This window comes from Zootoca vivipara, chromosome 14 (genome assembly GCF_965207765.1).
Source record: "Zootoca vivipara chromosome 14, rZooViv2.hap1.1, whole genome shotgun sequence".
In the NCBI taxonomy this organism is placed as follows: Eukaryota; Metazoa; Chordata; class Lepidosauria; order Squamata; family Lacertidae; genus Zootoca; species Zootoca vivipara.
In genome coordinates, this window is record NC_142597.1 from 26,447,520 (window position 1) to 26,461,340 (window position 13,821).

The following is a 13,821-nucleotide window of genomic DNA, read 5'->3' on the forward strand; positions in this document are numbered from 1 at the left end:
ATTCCACTATGAGGGGGGTTTGACAGTTGGCGCCCCACCCAGCGACTCCCAAGGTGAGCCCCTCCAGCCTCCTGGTATAAAGCTTGCTCGGCACGGCGCGGTGCGCTGCACCAGTGGGCTATCTACCTGGAGCCTGGATGCTCCGTTTAGGCTCCATTTAGAAGTCGTGTGGGGAGCAATCCCCCTCTATGTAGCACACATGCGTCGTTACATAGCGACGCCCCCCCCCCAGTGCATGGCAATTTGCCGCTCCAGGTGTCGTGGTGGCTCGCTACACCGCTGTGGAGGAGAACGGCTAAGGAGATCAATGCTGTGCTGGTACACCAGTGGAGCCAACTCGGTGCTCCTGCCATTGCTCCCCACAGCACTGACCTCCCTGACACATTGCTTCCCCTTCATTCCTGGAGGCCAGGTGTGCTACCCTCTCCTCCTCACTTACTATTCCTGCCGTCAAGGAAGTTATTTCAGTCTCCGCACAGAATGAATGACTTAGACCCCAACAACCTTATTGACTTTGGCCTGAAACTGCCTCCTTCCCTACAGACCCTGTTAGGGGCTAAGATCCTCAGAGGAGACCCTCTTGCTATTTCCTACACCTTCAGAGGCTCAAGTGCTTGTGGGGCCCAGGACAGGGCCTTCTCTGAGGTAGCCCTTAAGTTGTGGAACTCCCCACAGGGGTATGCCTAGCACATTCACCATACAGCTTCCAGAGAATGCTGAAGACATGTCTCTTTACCCTAGCTTTTGCATAACCTCCAACATTTCTCCAGTGAAAATAGGGACGCCCTGAGGAAAAGCAAGACATTCCAGGATCAAATCAGAAACTGGGACGGCTTCTGTAAATTCCTGGAAAACAGGGACACTAGTAGGATCTGCTTTTGACCCTTGTCATGTATATTTTAAAATGATGGCTGTGATTTTAAGCTGTTTCAAATAGTTTATAGACTTGTGTTTTAACATTGTTACCCACCCTGGGACATTAGGGTGGAGGTCGTGTAAACAACAATAACAAAACCTAGCTATTTCCATTCCCTTGGGAACTCTGGAGTTTGAGTTCTCTTTTCTTTTTGTGTATTTTACAGTAGCATGATTATTTTGGAGACTGGAAACCTCCAAGAGAACATTAACTTGAGGTTTGCATTTGCTTTAATTGGATCCTTTCTAGGGGAAACCTCCTGACTTGATTCAGTATCGAGCTTTGTTGGAGCTTGCCTAAAGACTTTTGAAGGAATCTCTTTAGGCCCTCACTGAGTGGGGGCTTTGTCATAATCCTGGTCAATTGGGAAAAGGTTAGAAAGGGGAATGAAGAGGAAACACCATAGGCTTAAGCAAGCTAAGTGGCCGTGGTTTCTGAGCAAGAATTATAGGGGCACTTGGTAGAGTTATTCAGCACCTGCTTTTTATTTTTATATCTCCACTTTGGGCAGACAGACTTGTTTACGAGTAGGAATGCATTTGAATGCAAATAAACTAAGCTTGCTATCCGCCCACCTGCACTTCCTGGGGGGGGGGGGCGACGACACAAAACTGTGGTCCAAATACAAAATAATGACATTTGGTTCCCTGCTTGGGATTGGTGAACATTTCAATTTCAGTTTATCTTGCTTTCTCACCCCCCCCATTTTTTATTAAGCTCATTTCTCTGTATTTCCACATCAGTTTGTTATTTCTTTTCTTCGTTTTTAAGTCCCCAACAATCAAATTTCTCCCCATCTTTACAAAAAGTATAGGCAATGTATGCTGAAATCTAAAAATAATAATAAAAAAAAGCCAGAGAAATTATTGAATAAGATTTTCAGTGGTAGAAGGTGAGGCCTGGCTATGGTGTCTTTGCAGCTCTTATGACTATCATAATCTCCACAGTGTCTGCAGAATAGAGCCAGTGTGGCATAGTGGTTAGAGTGTCAGACTAAGACTTGGGAAACCAGGGTTCAAATTCCTACTCGGCCATGAAGCTCACTGGGTGACTCTAGGCCAGTCACTGCCTCTCAGCCCTACCTACCTCACAGGGGTGTTGTGGGGATCTCTTTGGAGGGGAGGGGAGGGGAAGTAGGATGCAAATGCAATAAATAAGTAAAAGCCTTGTTCAGTGCCCAATAAGCATAGGACACCTTTGCCTAGTGGCACTGTGGCCCATGGATTACAGCAAAATACTGGGCAAGGTTTTGTCCAGTATCTTCTCTGTGTGATGGCTCATGGGAAAAAGCTGTCTCATGACTCCTTGCTGAAGAGGAGAAGGAAAAGCCTATACAGTGGTACCTCCGTTTACGAACTTAATTCATTCCGGACGTCCGTTCTTAACCCCAAACCATTCTTAACCTGAGGTGCGCTTTTGCTAATGGGACCTCCTGCCGCCATCACACAATGCCCGCTCACATTCTGGGGCAAAGTTTGCTACCCAGAACACCAACTTCCGGATTAGCAGAGCTCATTACCCGAAGCATTCTTAAGGAGGATGGTACGTAACCCGAAGTTCCACTGTATAAACAATTTTGCTTTGAGAGCTTCCTGTCCACCCACCCTCGCGTTAGAGCCTTCACTGAGTAATTTTGGTTTTTTTGGTGTGTTTTTTTTAAAAATATTCACTTTTCTTTTTCTATCACTACATACATCTCATATCAATAACACATTTAGTCGTGTCCAACTCATCGTGACCCCATGGACCAGAGCACCCCAGGCACTCCTGTCTTTCACTGCCTCCACAGTTTGGTCGAAATCATGTTGGTAGCTTCGAGAACACTGTCCAAACATCTTGCCCTCTGTCGTCCCCTTCTCCTAGTGCCCTCAATCTTTCCCAGCATCAGGGTCTTTTCCAGCGAGTCTTCTCTTCTCATGATGTGGCCAAAGTATTGGAGCCTCAGCTTCAGGATCTGTCCTTCCAGTGAGCCCTCAGGACTGATTTCCTTCAGAGTGGATACATTTGATCTTCTTGCAATCCATGGGACTCTCAAGAATCTCCTCCAGCTCCATAATTCAAAAGCATCAATCCTTCAGTGATCAGCCTTCTTTATGCTCTCACTTCCATACATCACTACTGGGAAAACCATAGTTTTAACTATACTTCTGGTTTGCCCCCCCCCCTTATTACATACTGCTGTTTCTTATAAGTACACTATATCATTTCTTTGTTATTTTAAATGCTCTTTGTTAATAAAGAGGTGAGTGTTTATTTAAATCCTGCCATCAAGTGAATAGTCTTCTTTTTTTGTTTCTGCAAATATGTTATGAATGGTTCCCACTCTTTTTCAAAGTCACTGTTGTCCTTTTCTCAAAGTCTGCCGGTCAATTTTGCCAGTTCTGCGTAATTCATCAATTTCTCTTGCCATTGTTCTTTAGTTGGAAATTCACCAGTCTTCCATTTTTGTGCTATCAGAATTCTTGCCGCTGTAGTACCATACATAAATAGTGTCCTCTTTTGGTAGATCTTGACCTAAAATACCTAACAGGAAGGCTTCTGGTTGTTTAACAAATGTTATTTTCAACATTTTCTTCAATTCATTATATATCATTTCCCAATACAATTTTACATTTTTACAATCCCACCACATATGATAAAAAATACCTTCAGCCTTACTCCTCCAACACTCCTTCTTTTCATTTTTATACATTTTTGCTAGTTTGACTGGTGATATATACCACGTATATATCATCAAATTTACTTTCCACAAATTTACTTTCCACAATTTTATCCAGTCTTCAAATTGTATATTGTGGCCTATATCTTTGCCCATTTTGTCATTACCAACTTCTTCATCTTTAGTTTCCCACTCCAAAAGGATATTATATTCCATTTTTAATAATTTTGAGTTTTCTTCTATCACTTCCTTTAGGAATTTGGAAACCAAATATGAAAAACCTTTCTTATTGTCCTCTTTAAAATATCTTTTAGCTGTCTATGGTGCAACCAACTTTGAAGATGCTATTTTATTTCTTCATATTTCTTCATAGTTTTAATTTTCCTTCCTGTTCTACTAATAAATCTCTGTATGTTGGCCATTCTCCCTTCCCCTGCCAATGTTTTAAGTGACAATGCCTCAATTGGTGATAACCACCAAGGTGTCTTAGGTTATAGTAGGTCTTTATATTTTCCCCACACCTTAAAAAATTATCTCCTTATTATATGATTGTGAAACACTTTATGTATTTTTGCCTATCCATACCATAGATAAGCATGCCATCCAATCCTGTTTTCATGTCCTTCCAGTTCACTGAGCAATTTTGGGTCACTAGTCTGGTTGACAGGGCCAGGAATGATCCCCCCCCCAACCTGATTGGCACATGGTTGGGTTTTTCCTGCCTTTCCCTCAGTAAAATTATGACTTTCTGTTGTTAGGCGGAAGAACATTGTTTGTATGAGGGCAGAAATGGCATTGGGCAGGGTCAGCATATTATGGGGGGGGCATAAGGGGCCTGAGGGGAGGATTGACCCACAGCAAACCCAAGTATGGGTTCAGTATCTGTCTGGTTGTATTCTGCACCCTGCTCCCCCAGGGAGACCTTGCTTTCTTGGCTTGCACCATGGCAAGTTTCAACACTGGCAGACTCCCGCCGTACAGGTTTGGAGCAATCCAAACTGTTATGTACTGAGCTGAATCATAGAACAATAGGATCCAGAATCAGCAGTCTGATTGGTCCGCAGGAGCCACCCAATCCAACTGCAGGTGGAAGTGAATTCGCAACCTGATTGGCCTGCAGGAGCAGCCAATCAGGCGGCTGGCAGAAGTGAATCTGCAATCTGATTGGCCTGTAGGAGCAGCCAATCAGGCGGCTGGCAGAAGTGAATCTGCAATCTGATTGGCCTGTAGGAGCAGCCAATCAGGCTGCTGGCAGAAGTCAATCCACATACTGATTGGCCCACAGGTGTAGCCCTGAAGTAGCCAATCACACAAAGCCCATTGTGTAAATAATGTATATAAGCAGATGGTTTTGGGAAAAGGGCATTATTCTCTTCTTCTCCTTGATGACTACGAGCTGAATAAAGAGCATGAAATTCACTCTCGACTCCAAGTATATTTCACAAACCCAGCGGATCCATTCCATCAACATGGGGCTTGTGGAATGATGAACTGATCCTGGGACCCAATGCCATGACAACCCTTGCCCTGCCTGCTGGTGTCAATAAAGATTTGTCCTAATTTTATTCCATCACAGTTGTGCACTCTGGTTAATTTGCTGCTCTCACGGGTCACATTATTTGCCTGCCTGGGCAAATAAAATAAGTCACAAACTGAGAAACATCCTAAGTTTCTTCTAGGAAGACAGAATCTTCATATTACTTTGAAGCATAAAAAGAGTGGGATATAAATGCAGTCAATAAATAAAGAACAACCACTGTGGAATAAATTATGCCAGGGAGGGGGAAAAACATGACACAAATGTTCTCTGTGGAAAAGTCACATAATCTGACACTTTTATTTGGTGGCAGGGAGGGCAGCTGATTTTGGATTGGATTTTTATTTTTATTTTTGTCTTCTGTGAGAAATGCACACAGCCCTGTTTGTAGCAGTTGAATCTATACATGAATACCAAATAAATAAATAAAGGCTCAGAATGAGGGGAGAAAGGAAGAAAGAGAAAACCATTTGGCCTTGCACAAAGTCAGAATTTACACATCAGAGTTTCCTTTTTTCCCCCTTTCCACCCACTGCACAAAGACAGCATGAAGGCATCCTGATTGTCTCTTCAAACCGTGATCCTTGTACTTCATCTTTAATGAGGAGACCGCCGAGTTCCTTGAAGGGCTTTATGCTAGATATTTATATGAACACAGACATGCAAGTTGTCTGTTTTACATATTACTGCCCTGATTTTTTCCAGTCCATGCAATGAATAATTTACCAAAAACGTGTGTAAGTATCTCTTTATTATTCATTATAATGAACTGAGACAGGAGTAATAGTCCACTAGACTGCAATCCCCTTAGGGCCCAACTTAACTAGGCTGCGCTTAGCTCTCCCACAGTTAATTTGAATAAAGGGAGGGCTCCGGCGTCAGAACAGCAGGGCTGCTGCAGTCGCAAGTCACGATGAAGATGGATAGGAAGTGGGCTGCTGGAGAGTGGAACGAGCAGTGCCGAAAACTCTGCACGGTGGAACGGAGGAGGAAATTGTCAAGTGGAAAGTGAGCGGCTGGGCCCACAATGGAGAGAGGGAATCAATGATGGAGTGTCCTGTTTCCTTTGCAAGGAGTTGCTGTGGGGTTTAGCCAGGGCTGGCTCAAGGCATTTTGGACTGCTAGTTTTATCTTAGTGATGAAAGAACAGTGCCTGCCACTGCGCTTGAGGGCAGCAGGCTAGCATAGTGGGTACAGGGCATTCACAGCTCTGACTGCTTCCTGCAACTCGGAATCTGCCGCCTGAGGCAGATGCCTGTCTCATTGTAGGGCCGGGCCTGAGTTTATGTCACTCAGAATTTCTTAGACCTCTAAGAAGCTGGTGAGCCACTTGTGGCCATGGGAATGGTGATGCCGGCCCATAGAGGAACTGAGCACATCTGTCAACTGAACCTCTTACTTATTACAGGTGTACACCCAGTAGATTGCTGTGGTCTTCCGGAGAGTTTGTCGTGTGAATGCCAAAAATCTCAGGAACCCAACCTGAAGGAATTTGGAGAAGGGCTTTTAGTGTAGCTGCTCCTGTCCTGTGGAATAGCTAGCACCCCAGGCAAGATACAACAGGCACCCACAATCTGTACTTTCTTGAAACAATTCAAGACATTTTTGTTCTGACAGGCTTTCCCAGGTGGATAAATTGGTCTTTACCTCAGGAGTCCACTTTTTAGGTCTTTAGTCTTGTTTTAATTGTGTTTTCTGCTTTTGTGCTTTTAAATATCTTACATGTGAATTGCCTTGAGGCAGTGGTTCAGAAGGCGATTCACAAATTAATGATAATAAATTGATGATGATGATGATGATACAGGAAAGAGTTGATTAGTTGCTGTAGCATGACACCATAGCTAGCAAAAGATTGAGTCAGTTGCAGGCCATTACTCTGTTTTGGACTTGCTTATACGAAGGCTGGTAGCAACCTATTCCCTGTGTCTGGAACTGTTTGTGAGGTTGCCTTGAAAGAAGTTTTCTTTTGGTGTGTACGTGCAAAATGTTTAAGTTGAATGTGCAGCTGAGACCGAAATATAACTGTCTATTAAAACAACACCAACACAGTTTTAGCCAAGATATCTGCTTTTATGTGTAGGATATTTATTCCACTGCTATATAATATGCATATATTTATATTTCCTTCACACCATTTATCCATCTCAATGTGCTCTGTATCTGATGTTGTGTTGTACAGCCATGGCAAATGCCACAACCCATTGAGGGTGCTTCTCTATACAACTCTGTTTAGGCCACCCTCCCTATCTTCCTCATTTGACTTTCCTTAGCTGGAATGCGTTCTTCAACTGTGATTGTGTCTCTAGCTTTCCTGATTGGAGGGTGGGCAGGTGTGGATTTATAGAAACCTCTGACTTTTGCAAGGCTGGAATATAACCTATTGTGCAAAGGCCCCATCCATCTTGTGCAGGCATAGGCAAACTTGGCCCTCCAGATGTTTTGGGACTACAATTCCCATCATCCCCAACCACTGGTCCAGTTAGCTAGAGATGATGGGAGTTATAATCCCAAAACATCTGGAGGGCCGAGTTTGCCTATGCCTGATCTTGTGCCTCTGGCCCCACCCACAATTCAGAAAGTTGACCGTGATGGTCTTTGGTCCTTAGGCTGAAAATTCCTATTACTGCTGTAGTGTGACATCATATCCAACACTGGATCGAGCCCATCAGAAGCTGTTGTTTGAAGTTTTCCAGTTAACAGTATAATTACTAATAAGAAGGTTTGTCTCTGTAACTGTTTACAGAGTTGTCCAGAAGAAAGTGGAGGGGTTTTTTTGGGGGGGGGCAGTAGTGGGGCAAAAGAATGAATATGTCCACGAAAAACTGGGCCTGGAAGCCATAAGGCTATATCCAGAGCACTCATTCCGTTAGTGCAAGTATTTTTTGCTTGTGACACAAACTCCTCCCACTCTCACTCTCCTATGCATGCCTCACACCCTCTCCAAATCTGTACTGGTGGGTTGTGGGAACCCACAACAGACTTAGAGGATGCTGCAGAGTTCTATTGCACAATCATAAATCACTAGCTGGCCCTGCCACGCGTTGCTGTGGGCCCCCAGTTCTGTTCCCTACAAACCTGAGCTATCCTGTCCCCGTCCTGCCCCCACCCGCAATGCAGGCAAGTCCCTAGCTCCGTTCCCTGCAAACCTGAGCTGACGTGTTTTGGGATGTGGGTGGCTAGAGGCAGGATCCCGGCATGGCCCTTTGTGGAGGAATGGCCGTTCTGGCAGTTATAGCATATTGTTTGCTGAGACGCAGGCTGAGACTTCTATTTCCCAGAATGCACTCTGTTCTGCCCTTGGAGACACAGCTTTTGGGTTCTATTTCCCAGCATGCCCAGCAGTGTCTGCTGTCTGAGGTTTGAGGTCTACAAAACGGGGTTTTACCTTGCACTGGGGTGTCATCTGTGTACGCAAATGGTATGTGGACACTCGGTTATTCGCATGTGACGTTGTGTCCAAATTTCATTGGTATTGGTCAAGAGGTTTTGGTGAGAGGTGGAGACCAATACACAAGCCCCTTTTACATGTGTGTGTGTGTGTGTGTGTGTGTGTGTGTGTGTGTGTGTGTGTGTGTGTGTGTGTATATATATATATATATATATATATATATATATATATATATATATATATATATTGTACCAATGAAGTGAGTTACCTAGCAATATATTGGGAACAACCCATAGCTTTTTTTTGGGGGGGGGGGGTGTTATGATGCAGTATTGCCACATTGGGGTGTACATTTTTATGTGCAGGAAAATTATACCATTACAATATAATATTGCAATAGTGCATATTATTTTACATCTTCTCTATCTCAGCATAGCTTTGTAGTGGAGGCTGCACTGCACACAACCCTTGGCAGATGCTAGCAGGCCATCAAGGTGCCTTTTATTCTACCTAATGGACAGGGAATTTGCTGTGGCTGTTGCCGTCATTCTTTTTCTGTGGGTGCTGCTGCCAAGCTTACGGGTAAATAAACCCAGGATTTCTATCAAATGGAATTAAAGCGGTATGTGTGCTTGAGGAACATTCTAAATCCTCATCCTTTCCTTTCCTTTCTTGTCTTTTTCTCCCTCCCCCTTCCTTTTTTGGCTTTGTTCTTTGCCAAGTGTAACTAACCGCTCTGAAAATGTACTTCTTAAAGCTCTGCGATATTAAGTGGTGGGGGAGCAGCAAAGTGGAGAGCATGACGGCAATGAATAGTCAAAATGGTCCTCTATGGTTGTCCAGTCTTTTGTGGAGTGGTGAACACCTGCTCTACTTCTTCCCTGCATGGATTCAGACAGTGGCTAGCCATGCGGTCTCCAATTACAAGGAGGTGGCTTTGATCACACAGTAATGTTATTGTCTGTAGCCCCGTAACCATTTCTCCTCAGCGGAAGTAATCTTGGGCTTAGAGTGTGAGTGAATGGAGGTTACAATGGATGGCCAAGAAGCTACATGAAGGGCTGCACAATATGCAGCTGATAATACCTGATTAATGGTCAGACGCATCCACCTTCTGTCTAGCCATTGCTGTTATGAAAGCCTGGGAGTGTGTTTTTATTGGTGGTGCTGCATGGTTTGGTGGTGCAATAGTTTCACACAGCGGCTTGGTTCAAGTGTTCACCCCTCTCCCACATGGTTAGAATCACATGAGGTGGAGAATGGCGAACATGCTCGCTGACATGTCCCTCCACTGTATTTTCCATCACTCAGCTCCATCACACGCTACACATTTGGAACATAAGGGATCAGATAATGGCCCCATTTAGTTCACCACCCTGTTCTCACAGTGGCTGGCCATATGCCTGTGCGAAGCTGGACATGACCAAAACAGCACTCTGCCCACCTTTTGTTTCCCAGCAGATGATATTCAGAGGCATAAAGCCTCTGACAGTTGAAGTGGCACATAGTCTAGGATTGCCCTACATCCAGGAAAACCAGGACATGCCCTCTTTTAGGGGGCCAAAATGCCCATCTGGGTGAATTTTTACATTTTAAAGGAAATGTATGGGTTTGGGGGGATCACCTCAGGTTGCTTTGCATGCCACAGCCACTGCCAGCCCGAGCCAGGGAAACAGGCATGTGGGCACGGTGGAAGCCCTGCACACCCACGCCCCTTTTTCCCTGACTCAGGCTGGCAGCGGCTCGGGCTGTCCTCTTTTTTTGCTCTTCAAGATATGGCAACCCTAACATAGTCATTGTGGCTACTAGCGATCAATAGCCTTCTACGTGAATTTTCCCAGTTCTCTTTTAAAGCCAACCAAGTTCATGGCCATCACTGCCACCTATTGGAATGAGTTACATAGTTGAACTATATGCTGTGTGAAGAATTATTTTCATTTCTCTGTCCTGAATCTTCCAACGCTCAATTTCATTGGTTGTCCACAAGTTCTAGTGTTGTGAGAGGGAGAACAACTATTTCCTATCAACTTTCTCCATGCCATGTATAATTTCATATATATTGGAACAGTAACTTTTATGGTGGACAGCCTGCTCCGCTAGCATAGACTTCCCATGCAACTTAGAACCTTTGCATGATCAAAATTGTAAATTGTGCAGGAAAGGTAACCATTGGATGCTGATTCATGAGAATGGTCCTGAGTGCATTTTCTCTTTCCATGGACCTGCCAAGTGGCTGGAACTCCATCCTCCTCCACCAGGCTCAGTTCATCCCTCTCCAGGTCAGACAAGGTCTGGGCATCACCTGGTTGCTCAGGGCTTTGGAGAATGTGGGAGAAATTAACTCAGGTTCCATTTTAGTGTGAAATCCACACTTCCAAAACAAATACACAAACTGAAAGCCTGATATCCTTCAACATTCACACTTCTCCGAATTTCGCGATGCCATTTTCCATGTAAAGAATGTGGACAGAAATGTATATAATAGCAAAAAGTGCATGAAAAATGCATATATCTGTAAAGATAACAAAAAAAAAATGCAAACTTGCACATACAAGGCAAACTTTCATTTCAAAATTGTACGTCAGGAGAAATGTGCATGGAAGTGTATACAAATTTCATGCAAAGTTGCTTAACAAAATCACAATTGTGTATAAATGGGGTGAACCAAACCTCAGACTGAAAAAAAAAGTGAGAGAAGTAGGAATGGACGGATCCACCCACCTTTACTCTCAGTGATGTTCTTAACTTGGCGATGGCAATGCCCTTCTCATTCCTTTTCCCTCTTCCTCCCTTTCCAGGTGTACCGTGGATGACAGGGTGACGCGAGTAGCTTGGCTGAACCGCAGCACTATCCTTTATGCTGGAAATGATAAGTGGTCAATAGATGATCGGGTGGTTATCCTCACAAACACCAAAACCCAGTACAGTATCAAGATCCATAACGTGGACATATATGACGAAGGCCCTTACACCTGCTCCGTACAAACAGACAATCATCCAAAGACATCACGAGTTCATCTTATTGTGCAAGGTAAGATTTGGCAAAATGGCTAAGAAGAAAGATCTTTTTATGTGGGCAGTTTCCTAGGCTTCAAATGGATGCTGTTGTAATGCTTGGGGAGTTAGGAATCTCAGAGCTTGTTCTGATTGTCTTGTTGCTCAGTAGCCAAGCTTCTGGATCTCATCTTGTACTTTGTCATTTGGAAATGAGTGATGTCTGCTGTCTTGGGGCGCATTCAGATGTGGGGAACATTGCATTAATTTTCCTGATCATAATGCTAGGGCTTCTGCCCTGTTTTCTGATGTTCCTTTCACACTGCAGTACCTGTTGTGCAACTGTAGGTTTTTGCACAATAATGAATGTCATTGGACAGTGTCTCTATTTCCCCACCCTTTTTGCACATGTGTGCTTCTGTTCCCCCATGAAAATGACAGGAAAGAACTGTATGCTGGTATACCACCCCAAATACCATCACTTTACTTTCACGGTTTCCCAAATAATACAGAAATGAGTGCTAAGCATGCATTATATTCCATTGCTTTTCCAGAAGGGGCTGTTACATCATGTGAAAGCCCAAATATAATATGATCAATATTTGTTGGGGAATGGAATCAACTACCATTTGAATGCAGCCTAGGTTAAAAAGGACCCCTGACAGTTAAGTCCAGTCACAGATGACTCTGGGGTTGCGGTGCTCATCTCACTTTACAGGCCAAGGGAGCCGGCGTTTGTCCATATACAGTTTTCCCGGGTCATGTGGCCAGCATGACTAAGCCGCTTCTGGTGCAATGGAACACCGAAACCAGAACAGCACACGGAAACACCATTTACCTTCTTGCCGGAGTGGCACCTATTTATCTACTTGCAGTTTTTGGTGTGCTTTTGAACTGCTAGGTTGGCAAGAGCTGGGACCAAGCAACGGGAGCTCACCCTGTCAGGAAGATTCAGACCACCGATGTTCTGATCGGCAAGCCCAAGAGGCCTCCCACGCATCTATTAATTCCCATGAATTAATAGTTGAATTCCAGGAGTGAAAAAAGTAGCATGATAGCCATAGCTGACACAATGCAAACACCCCAGCAAGCTTGCTGCATCAGCTCTGTTCATGCATTTGCACCACATCTAACTTGCCACTGCCTTGTCCCTCTACCTCCTGGTAAGCAGCAGTGGTGCAACTAACCAGAGGTCAAGTGAGCAGCAGCCCCAACTCTCCAAACCTCCTCCTCCTGTTGAAGACTAATAGCATGTTCCCGTCTGTACAGTTTCATTGAAAGAACCTCATTGGTGGCCCAGCTGGGCATTGGCGTGCCCAGTGGAGGCTGGTCCATGAGGGCAAACAGGGCACTGCCCCACCATCTTTGCTCTGGATTCTTCCAAGCTCACCTGCCTCTGCTTTCATTTCCTTAGTTTCAGGGTTGCCCTTGTAGAACTCAGCAGGGAGAAGGATGGAGATGGAAGTAAAATGACTTCACTGTCGTTGGCTCTGCCTGTCATTGCCTCTGGTGCCACCTACTGTTGGCCTCCCTACCTTACACCTTAGCAGTCCCAATGGGCATCAGATGTCACTGGGCATGTCAATTTACGAGTCACATCGCTGTATTCCAGAATAATATAATATATATTTTTAACACTGTTGTAGCATAACAGTTGTGTGGGGGAGGGAGAAGAGGGACTATGCCAACACATTTCTGAAACACAGATCAGGTCTACTCTGTGCTTTGGGTAGCACTAATTCAATCCCCCCTTTTTATTCTTGCTTGCCACTTTAGGCGAGTAATTGTGGGAAGCTGGGTGAAAATAAACATGTTATTGAAAAGGCTGTAATCCTTGGAATGGAAGGGACCATATCTCCAGTGGGAGCTAAGAATATAGCTATGCTTGCATTTCACAAGCTGCCTTTTCTAGTGTCTGTCTATATTTTATTGTGTTGTGAATACAGGGACACATTTTATCCCTTTCTCCTGACTGAGATGTAGATAGATCCTTTTTAAAAAATAAATCTGCCAGGACACCTTTTCCTCCTTCCCTAGAGTCTTTGCCTGAGCCAGTACTGTGACAGTCAAACTCAAGCACATGTGCTTAGGCAAATTAGTTTAAGATACATATTTCTCTCTCTCCTCCCCTCCCATCATACTGAAAACATCTCTTAAAATCATGTTGCAATGAGACTGTAGGGGTTAGCTGGTGCATATTTTGGAAATACTTTGGGTGCTGGTAATGTTTTTTTTTAACTGTCTGAGTTCTTCCTTTCCTGCCTGGTATAAGAGCTCAAGTTCCAAAGGAACAGAGAGATCTCTAAATATGGAGAGGGATGCCGCAG

At 44.3% G+C, this 13,821-nt stretch overlaps 1 protein-coding gene across 7 annotated transcripts in view; it reads left to right on the forward strand.

Annotated features, from left to right (window-relative positions):
* The window catches only part of OPCML (opioid binding protein/cell adhesion molecule like), a 775,348-nt gene that overhangs the window by 586,957 nt on the left and 174,570 nt on the right, over positions 1-13,821 (forward strand). For all 7 annotated transcript variants that reach the window (XM_088658030.1, XM_088658031.1, XM_088658032.1 and 4 more), the window contains one exon: positions 11,299-11,531. In XM_088658030.1, the coding sequence (XP_088514156.1) occupies positions 11,299-11,531 (233 nt within the window). The remainder of the gene's footprint in view (positions 1-11,298; positions 11,532-13,821) is intronic.